The sequence below is a fragment of the Sinocyclocheilus rhinocerous genome, unplaced genomic scaffold (genome assembly GCF_001515625.1).
Source record: "Sinocyclocheilus rhinocerous isolate Xijiao unplaced genomic scaffold, SAMN03320098_v1.1 scaffold204, whole genome shotgun sequence".
In the NCBI taxonomy this organism is placed as follows: domain Eukaryota; kingdom Metazoa; phylum Chordata; class Actinopteri; order Cypriniformes; family Cyprinidae; genus Sinocyclocheilus; species Sinocyclocheilus rhinocerous.
This window is the reverse complement of record NW_015644006.1, coordinates 236,695-247,702: the sequence shown is the minus strand read 5'-3', so window position 1 is coordinate 247,702 and position 11,008 is coordinate 236,695. Positions and strand designations below refer to the sequence as shown.

At 39.7% G+C, this 11,008-nt stretch overlaps 1 protein-coding gene across 1 annotated transcript; it reads right to left on the bottom strand.

Annotated features, from left to right (window-relative positions):
- Nucleotides 1-741: 741 nt before the first annotated feature.
- On the bottom strand, nt 742-6,677 carry fbxl22 (F-box and leucine-rich repeat protein 22). Its single transcript, XM_016575320.1, has 2 exons — nt 6,343-6,677; nt 742-1,424 (listed from the first exon to the last, which is right to left on the bottom strand). Exons 1-2 carry the CDS (start codon nt 6,675-6,677, stop codon nt 1,076-1,078), a joined length of 684 nt encoding a protein of 227 aa, XP_016430806.1. The 3' UTR covers nt 742-1,075.
- Nucleotides 6,678-11,008: the final 4,331 nt, after the last annotated feature.

Below are 11,008 nucleotides of genomic sequence, written 5' to 3'. Positions count from 1 at the left end.
TACAAATGCAATAAGGCACTCAATGCCATGGTGTGTTGTGAATATTGTACCTCTGGTTATATATATAACCATATATATATATTATATTCACAATGTAGTATGGCCTCTTGTACCTTATTGCTAAATAAATGTCATGCAGAAAGGCTGTATGCAAACCTGTGCTCTGTCAAATATTGTTCTTGCATAACTAGGAGGAAGTCCAAAACCCGCAATGAGGATAACCAGCAATGAGTTGTTCCAGAACTAACCTAGATTATGCAACCAAAACATGCTGTGCTTTTAATAAATACATAAAGTATTTCACAGAGTTCACAAATGTTTTATTATCAAAACCTAAGATTTGGTTGAAATTTTTGGACTGGGCCACTTAAATACAAATGCAATAAGGCACTCAATGCCATGGTGTGTTGTGAATATTGTACCTCTGGTTATATATATAACCATATATATATATTATATTCACAATGTAGTATGGCCTCTTGTACCTTATTGCTAAATAAATGTCATGCAGAAAGGCTGTATGCAAACCTGTGCTCTGTCAAATATTGTTCTTGCATAACTAGGAGGAAGTCCAAAACCCGAAAATGAGGATAACCAGCAATGAGTTGTTCCAGAACTAGATTATGCAACCAAAACATGCTGTGCTTTTAATAAATACATAAAGTATTTCACAGAGTTCACAAATGTTTTATTATCAAAACCTAAGATTTGGTTGAAATTTTTGGACTGGGCCACTGCCCTGCATATTGAATACTTAGCCTTTGTACTGTGTACTTGACCGCTGAGTCATTTCATGGAGTCAAATGGACAAACAAACAAATAAAAAAACAACCCAGAGAAGAAACAAAGAATGAGTTTGATAGGAGAATGAATTTGCTGATAAAATAAAGTAGTAGAAAGGTTGGAAGACTGAATGTAAACAAGGAAAATGAAATCGAATGAAACTGGAATGAAAACTTCAGAGATGAAGACTGACTCTCATGGAAACTTTGAAAAAATAAAACTGCACCATAATTGCACTGGACAGTGTTGTGAACCTCAATTTGACATGAAGTCTCTAGGTAACCTCTAGCTGTCAGGAGAAGATCAAGAACTTCTGCAGAGCTCTCCTGATCTGTGTTTTCTCCTCAGGCTTGCTGTCTGGAATCATATCGGCACTGTGTAACGCGCTCAGGTGCACTTCTGGTCTCTTGTCCCTGACCTCCTGCAGCCCTGCCTGGGTCACGTTGCGACAGAAGTCCACCCTCATGTCTGTGAGACTGTGGCCGTGGTCCACAACAGCCTGGAGGACAGAGTCAGTCATCCGAGCGCAGTTTTCTAGACTAAGGCTGTGTAGCCTCCTGCAGCTTTGTAGCACGTTAATAACATCACGGTCCGTAATGTGCCCACATCCAGACAGAGTCAGCGAGAGTAGATTCGGACACCTAAAACAACAACAACAACAAAAAAGAATTATGTCATGCTGATAGACAGGAATAATAATTGAAAAGTGCAGTGCATACAGTGCATACGTGTTGGTTTGCTGTTTGTGTAGATTGGACAAGTGAATTAATAACCAACAACAGTCTGTTAAAGCTGAAGTGAGTAATTTCAGTGCTGCTTGTTTTCAAACAGGTTTCCTTGAACACGCCCCCTGTATGTCGCTGGTCGGTTATACTGATAGCCACACCCCCAAACTCATGCCATTGGTTGAGTCAGTGTTGCTATGCAGGCTGGTCAGAATTTTCAAACAAAGAACAATGCTTTAAAAGACAGTGTTTACTCGGTGTGGGATTCAATTTACAAGCAACTAACTTAACGTTGTCTTTGCATTTTAGACTTGAATAGAATAATGTAATTTTAAAAAATACACACATTCAAAACTACATTAAGTGACACAGAACGTAATTAAATTGTTCATTTAATTTGTAAAGATCATATTTAATGTGGCAAGTTCACTGACAAGCTACACAAAATCGCTTTTGTGTAGCTTGTCAGTGAACTACGGCTCTGTGTAGTAAATGCCGCTCCATCTGAACGCACATGCTGGAGATTTACTACTAATCACAGGAGCGGCTTTACTGACGAGATGCACATGAAAATCGCATTCGATTTTTTGCACAGCCCTAGTGGCAATACAATCAAAACCTTTCAAACAGGTTTCCCGAATGCTCTACTGTCTGCTATTAATCAAACAAACACAGCTCTGCCCCAAACTCACCCCATTGGTTGAGCCTGTGTTGCTGTGCAATGCTGGTCAGAATTCTCAAACAATAGAGAAATGTTTTGAAAATGCCACAGAGACAGTGTTTGGAATCAGCAATGACTTAGTTCTTCTTAAGTACTTTAACCAAAAACACGTACTTACAAACTTAAAAAAATTATTAAATAATTTAAGATTTTATTAAACACACTAATAGAATCAACAACATTCAAACAGGTTTCGTGAATGCTCAGCCATCTGCCATTGGTCAAGCAAACACATAGCTCCGCCCCAAAGTCACCCCAGTGGTTAAGAGAGCACGCCATAGAAAAACAATGTTTAGACTTTCTTTTTCTTTTCTTTTTTGGAAAATCAGTCAACAAACAGCTTAGCTATACTTGTCTCATATTAATCTAGTTTAAAAGGAAGTATTTTCATCGAGGAATACACCTTTAAGTGATTAGACAATGAAAATGGGATATGAATTTCATATATGATTGCTTGTAAGAAAAACGGCCGCCAGAAATTAACTGGTTGGAAAACACACTAGCTTACTGCATTACAAATGTTTTTCACTCCTCGGGGGACACATAAAATGGTAGACTGTATAATAAACGTGTTGTCAATAGACAGTAACTGACACATATTGCAACATAGTAACTGTAACCCAAGACTTTAGGCAGTAATTTATGTAGCCCCATCAGGCATTTGCATGGTATTATACTGTACTAAGCATAGCATAACAAAAACCATTCCCTAAGTCAGTGTTTGCTGTATCAGCTGTTTTTGCCACATAAACACAGCTGGTGCTCGCCAGATATATGCGTCGCATCATCCCCGGGTTACATAAGCATGCCTTCCTCTCGTAGCTCCGCCCATCTCTTGTGCAGATGTTTTGTTTGCTTTGGTTTTTTTTAAAGGCATTTCCATCAAACGGGCTTAATGAAAAACTAACAAAGACTTAACTGTCTTATTTTACTTTGCTTCTGAGAATGAGGCTGGGTGTGGGGGGCCAAAACCCTACTACCATAATATTTTCCATAACACAAACCGTGAAGGTTTCCCCTGGCCATGGGGCGGATCTCACACTACACGTGCCATTGCTTTTATTATCACAGACGGCCATCGGTGACATAGACGGTCTGATAAAGGGATCAGCAGGAGAGGAAGGATGAGAGAGGCTCGCAAGAATTCAAAGCCTCGTGGATCGGTTGGTTAGATAGTTTTCTGCTGGAGCAGCTTTCAGCCATTGTGTTTGAGCGGGAGGAGCTTTCAGAGCTGGCCAGATGAAGTAAACATGCCAGATATATGCGTCGCATCATCCCCGGGTTACATAAGCATGCCTTCCTCTCGTAGCTCCGCCCATCTCTTGTGCAGATGTTTTGTTTGCTTTGGTTTTTTTTAAAGGCATTTCCATCAAACGGGCTTAATGAAAAACTAACAAAGACTTAACTGTCTTATTTTACTTTGCTTCTGAGAATGAGGCTGGGTGTGGGGGGCCAAAACCCTACTACCATAATATTTTCCATAACACAAACCGTGAAGGTTTCCCCATGTGGATACGGCCTCTGTAGACATCCCACACGTGGCACGACGGTAATTTACCAGGAATTGGATTCAGCGCTTTTTCTTTGAACTCATATAGTCATCACAGTGACAGTAATCTTTCAAGAGACTAATGTCACTCTCGGGACGCTGTGGAGGGTGTGTCTATGTAGTATATGGTCATGCAGAATATGTGCTTTATAAGTACTAATAAACAGCCAATATGTTAACAATGGGCACGGTTATAAGCAACTAGTTGAGCATAAACACATTTCATTACACCAAATACACAAAATAATGTTCTTTTTAGCAGCATCATATGACCCCTTTAAGAGTGTTTTGCCAAATCACAGTTTCTTTTTTCCTCATAAGTGAGTTTACTGTGCAAAACAGCAGCGGGAGAGACCGCAGAGCTCCATCATGTCTCCCGTTATTATTGGCTGCCTGGAAGAGGCTGTACAGATCTTCGCTTAAAACTCCAGAGGGTAATTCAGCTCTACTCCTTAGACCTCGTGTCACTCAAAACTTGAGGCAAACTGCATTCCCAGCCTCAGCACGCTTCGAACACAAGCCGCATCTATCGGTGGAAGACTGTGATGACGTGCATGCTTGAAGCTAAAATGTGTTTCTGATGGAACGTTTAAGGAACGAAGTTTGAGAAGATCCATTTAATTGAGTTAAATGGCTACGTGAGGAACGCTCATGCTGAAGTACTTTTAAGCTTCCCACCACTGACGTCTGTTCCTTAAAAAACTATCATGCTACGTCCTAATGTATCTGTGTTCCTTGAAAACAGACGTTTCTAATTGCTGAACGTTCTGTACCCATGTAAACCTTCTCAACTCATAACAGAACCTGGTAAATGAGTAATGGTTTGGGGCTGGTTCACTTACGCCGGTGCTCGTGCTGCCGATTTTGGAAAGTTTTTGCTGGGATGGGCATTTAAAAAAATCTGATTGATGCTTAGCCTAAATAACAAATATTTTATCGGGAGTGTTTATGCTGGGATGTTGTGGAGCTTAGGAGATGTTACAGAACCATTTCATGTAAATTTCTTCAATGTACTGAAAACAATCTATATAGATTACTTTTATGCAGGCGGGAGCGGGACAAAACATGAATGTCGCGGGCGGGAGCGGGACCAGATAAGATATATTTTTGCGGGAGCGGGCGGGCGCGGGACAGAATCTTGCGGGAACGGGTGGGAGCGGGACTGAAAAATCCGTCCCGCGCAGGCCTCTAGTCTGTGGTGTGCCTGCAGCTGTGGTCTGATGGGCCAGTTGTTGCAGACAATGTTTAAAATTGCAGTGCAGTGTCTTTGCTTCCATTCATATAGGGATTTAATTTATTTATTTCACAGCTAAAGACATATATGCTCCTTCCTAAGCCAGATAGAGTTCATAAACATTAAATTGTGACTTGCTTTACCATGAGTTTAAAATATTTTGATAATTTTGTGACTTAAAGAGTTAGTTCTTACAAAAATGTCATTATTTACTCTCATGTTGTTCCAAACCTGTTTGACTTCTTTCAAATGGGGAACACAAAAGCTGATATTTCAAAGAATGTTCAAGCTGCTCTTTTCCATACAACAAAGGCAGTTACTAGATGTTTTCAAGCTCAAAAAAAGTTAAAAAAAAAAAAAAAAACTATAAAAGCATCATAAAATAGTCAGTATGAAGGCTGTAGGAACAGTACAAAAAAATTAAGTCAGCATGAAGTGGAAAATGTGAGTCTTTTCTTCAATGAGAAAAAAACCGAGACTTGATTTCATCCATTGGGAAATCATTTGATATTTTTCATTTGCAAATCGCTGCAATCTCATGTGAGTAACAGGTTGCTGGGGGTTATGGATTGAAACACGTCAGGCTGTCGGACAAACATGCCAGTTTACAAGTCATCGGAGAAGAGACATTGTTGCAGTGGGGAAAAGATGTGCATGTTTTTGATTAAAGAGATGAAAAAAATAATGATGTGCACATTTATAATAAACACATCACACAGCATTACCCGAAATATAAGCAATGTCCATTTTGATTTCATGGTGACTTTAAGTTATTGTTTACTGACAATCGTTCCCTCCACCATAGCTCTCAAATCTCATTTGCTCTTGTGCATATCAAACTCGACAGGTCTTGATCAGTTATGAAACAAAAATCAAATGTGATTTGGTGTCACTGATGTAAAACCTAGGGTCAACACAGCTTTATGCACTAAGTTTGAAAATATGCAAGCGCAAATGAGATTCAAGCACTATAGCAAAAACTACAAAAATTTGAGTTTGTCACAAATTGGTCATATTGCTTTTGGACAAAATTTATGCTAATAATAGTTTGTATTTTGTACCATTTGAAAGCCATTGGATACTGTTGTTTACAATGGGACAGATCTGTGCAAACGTTATTCTTTGACTGTTTGGAAAGCGCAAAGGTCAGTAAACGATCATGGAAAATTTATATTGGTGCCATTACTATATTTTTAAAAACAAAAGAGGAGATGGGATTCATTAAGATTACTTTATCTGTCTAAATATATCAGGGTAGCAACATCTGCTTGTCCAAGATCAAACCAATGACTAAATGAATGTTGAGGCCAAGACAAACAGAAACACTCACATGTGGCAAACACGCTCCAGGAAGTCACTGACGAGGCTCTCGTGCTTCCTGCAGAGGTCCTTCTGGAATGTGGTCTTCATCCAGTCCTCAATGTTGCACACTTTGACCCTGCTCGAGTGCCAGCATTCAGCCAGGTATCTTAGCGAAGAGCCCAGAACATAGTTGTCCCTCCTCAGCTCGCACGGAGACCTGAAGTGAAGTAGCGTCCACAGATGTGGGTCCAGGAAGACCTGTCTTAGTCGTACGCAGGTCAGGGACAGGCTGCGGCGACTGTCCTTGTCTAGGTACGAAAAAAGGTGTAGCAAACACTCCTGATCTAGTTCTGTGAGATGCATAGCAAGACAGGAGACAACCACAACGATCACAAAGCAACAATGGGACAACAGCGTGTCTCGTGTGGCCTGGATTCATGATTCTCCCCAGACATATAAGGTCGTGAGGAATGGGGGTTATTTTGGGAGGACCGCTGCAGGCACGGTCAAAAATGGAAGTGTGTGAGGCACATGGACTCTCCCGGTCCATCTGTCTTTGACGCCTGGACAGGAGGCAGTGTGAGGGACGTTTAGAGTGTGGCGACTTCTGTTTATCACTCAGCGCCCTGCATCTTGGGGGATGGGGAATAGCAAGACAGTCTTCCACACTGAGGCCCCTGTTTACACCTGGTTTTGCTTTCGTTTTGGTTGATCCAATCACAAGTGGTCAAGGGAGACACATTTCCATTTACACCTGGTAGTAAATGCATCTCAAATGTGTCTCTTCTGACCACTTTTGATTGGATGTTGAGGGCAGGGTCTCTGATTTTATGACTGCATACACTGCAGACTATCTCACTGTGTTACTGTGTGTTAGTAAAGCATACAAGAAAAACAAAAATGGGAGAAAAAATAAAGTTCTTTCAATCGGACACTTATTTAAACTGGACATAACAGGTAAAGTTTAAACCCTTGTTTTAGTGGTTGTTCTCAGTTCAAAATTGGAACAACAAATGCAATGTGGACACTTGAATTTTCAACCACCTTCGAATGCACTTGAAAGTGGACAAGCGCAAATCAGTTTGGACTTGGTTTACCCCTGTATTTAGCCTGTTGCTTACTTGTGATTGGATCAACCAAAATGTATCTTAATACCAGGTATAAATGGGCCAGAGATTCCAGAGATTTTCTGGCAATTAAGACTCAAAATAGTTGGATTTTGCTTGTTTTGACTGCCAGAGCTTTCCTGAATTCACGGACACTCCACATTTGATGGAGATTTACAGGTCAACATAGCTAGCAAAGAAGAACATTTGTATACAGATAAAAATGCAAAAAAAGATGATAACACTGGCTTCTAATTGGAATGATATTAAGACTGAGGAGCTACTCGCCATCCATGCAAACCGCAAAATTATCCATCAGTTTAGCGGTGCCATATGCAAATGTTTATAAGAAGATAACACAATAAATAAAGAGCAGGGCTTCTCGAGGGGAGCTTATTTTGTTACGGCACGTTTCACAGCAGCGGATCTTATCCCAGCAGGCACACAACGTTCCAAGACATTGATATTTGGTTAAATTTCGGTTGCGATGCCAGGTGACCAAAATTCAGTGTCTAATGTCAATGTTAATTTGATGTCCAATACCAACTTCAGCTGATGTTGATATTTGTTGTTTTTAGGTTGTGTAACCAAAATCCAACGTTAAGTCAACGTCAAATTGGCATCAAATACTGACATCTGTCTGTCCGACGTCATGTCCAGCGTCAACCTGACTTTATATTGACGTCCTGTGCCTGCTGGGATAGTACTAATCCTGGTAATGTTACTATGGTCTGATGCTGGGATATTTTTTTATACATACTTTTTGGGGATGTTTTTGCCTTAGCTAAGTAGAGACAGGAAGTGATAGGAGAGGGGAGTAGGATCAGAAAAGGAGTTTGATAGGGACTTTAAGTTGCAACTAATGTCAGAGCACAGCCCACAAGATTATGTCTCTGTCTGCGATACAGTTTTCCTGCCTTATGTTTCCACCTTGCATTTACACAAATGGCTCTCTGCCAATTTGCCAGAAACTTTCCAGAATCAAATCCATTGTCAGTCTGCAGATTTTGGTGAGTTGGAGTTTCATGGAAAATAGCGTAGTGTATGATGGGCACAGATTCCAATTTTTTAGCTTCAGACTATTACCGTGTCTCATTTTGAAGACTGTGCCCTCCAGAAAATGCATAATAATTACATTAATTTAAACCTCACAAGGAATAAGAGTCAGTTTTTAGTATGGTTGCTTTTTTTAAAAAAATTAAAAATTACATCCTTGATTATGTATGCAACAGACAAATGCAATCTTTTGAGCTGTTTTCGAGCTTGTTTTTCTCTGGTGCAGCTTATGATTCAACCCAGAAGAAGGATATCAAACATGTTGTAGATTTTAGAATTACTTTAAAACAGCATTTCTGCATGAGTTTATGTTGGGAATGACTTGATCCTCAGTCATTCAGTGTTTTTTCTCTGTAACCATTTACAAAGTTGACAAGTGTATGATGCCTCGTGTTTTCAAATCTGTTCAGGTTTTAAAAGTTGAGTAATGTGTGCTTTAAATTGCCTTGCTTACAATTTTTCCAGTTTAAAGTTTGAACTTACCCGATTCAATGAATACATTTCTTGCAGTATTACAGGCAGTGTTGGGGGTAACGCATTACAAGTTATGCGAGTTGCGTAATCAGATTACTTTTTTCAAGTAACTAGTAAAGTAATGCATTACTTTTAAATTTACAACAAAATATCTGACTTTTTCAAATAAGTAACGCTAGTTCATTTGTTTCACTGACAGCTCTCCTGTCCCATGTTGAGAGAAACTGGGAGTAAGTGCAGAGGCACTTGCTTCAGCTGTAGGCTTATTAATTTAACTTTTGGTGAAATAGCCTTTACAGTTGCCCCCAAAAAAATACTTTTAGGTTTTTTTGTTATTTAAAACCAATAAGCAAGCCCAACCCAGGGGACAAAAAGTAGCGCAAAAGTAATGCATTACTTTTCATAAAAAGTAACTACCACGATTAGTTACTTTTATATGCAGTAACACAATAAATGCAGTACTTTTAAAAGTAACTTTCCCCAACACAGTAAAGTAATTTTGCGCCATTAGCAGCACCAAACAGAATTACAAAAATTATGACACATTCCCTCATCTGCTATTGGTCAGTCAAACAGATAGCCACGCCCGAATCTCACACCATTGGTTGAGCTAACATTGCTGTGTCAGGCAAATCAGGACCCTCAAACAAACCGAGCAATGTTTTGGCAATAAGGCAGGCATTGATTTCTTTGCTGCAGTTCTGCACGACTTGTGTTCACAGAGCAAAGTTTACTTTTAAAATAAGCTAGGCTAGCATAGCATTCCTGCCTCCTTACTGGAATTATTCTACACAATATCTACTCTTGATATGGCACCTGACAACATCACTTGATGACTCACAGCAGACCTGGCAAATCTTTCTCGGGTGAAGTGCGATTGCAGCTTGAACTGTTTGAGTCACTCTCAGTTGAGTCATAACGTGCCGCGATTGACGCAGTGGCACTTGATAACGATAACACAAGCAACGTGATCTTACTGGCAGCTGTGGCCTATCGGGACAGAGAGAGAATGAACTTTGTTGTCCTTTCTAAAGTATGACGGCTTCAGATAGACACCTTTGAGCGAGTCGAGCAACTGTTCTTCCTCTCCTCTTCTTCCTGCCTGTCAGGGACGATACCTCTGGCACGTGGCGTGTGGGGAGCCCCGGTGTTTGTTTTGCCCCTGGGAGCTCATGCAAGAGTGACCGTGTGGGTGGCAGCAATTGATAGAAAGAGCGAGGGGGAAGGAAAAGAAGAACTCACAATGGGAACGGAGCACGCCCTCTTACGCTCTTGTTTTGGAGCGGTTTACGTCATTAAAAACCATTCAGCGTTTACATTTCACAGTGGGTTACACTGGAAGTAGTTTTTTGAAAAAGATTAGAGAACGAACGTACTTGCTTCTGTTTCAAGCGAGGTGGAAGAGAACGCTACTCCACCTGCAGCAATTACATGTGCAGAACAGAGGAAGTGCATGCGGTTGTGTGCGCTGTGACACTGACTGAACCCACACCCGTGTTTGAGAACAGCTCGTACAGAAGCATTCAATTCAGTGTCAGCACTTCAAATTGAGGAACAGCGTGTTCCTTTGTATACAAAATACACCCACGTTAGCATTGAGATCACTGTATATTGTGTAAAATCCAAGGTATTTAATAGAACACACCTCTAATAATAATATTATTATTATTGTTCATATAAATAAATTATATATATATATATATAAATATATATGAACAATAATACTATTGTTATTAGAGGTGTGTTCTATTAAATACCTTGGATTTTGCACAATGTACAGTGATACACACACACATACATATACTGTATAAATAAAATATTCATGTAATGTAATATAATATATAATTAATAAATCAAATTATCTTGTTTTTATGTTGTAGAATTGACAACAGAAAAGGCATGATATTGGCAATGCAAGACATCGAACTGACACATAATATTATCAAATGTGGCACATTTTTAGTTTTACTTCCTCTACCTTTTATTTATTAATTTTTTTGCTGAACAGAGATAATCTAACAATTTTTTACCCTATTTGCATTGTGTGATACAGAAGTG

Coding starts and splice junctions, on each gene's coding strand:
- fbxl22 (XM_016575320.1), bottom strand. CDS start 6,677: ATGCATCTCACAGAACTAGATCAGGAGTGTTTGCTACACCTTTTTTCG. Junction 1,425..6,342: donor CTGGAGCGTGTTTGCCACAT/GTGAGTGTTTCT, acceptor TTGTTGTTTTAG/GTGTCCGAATCTACTCTCGC.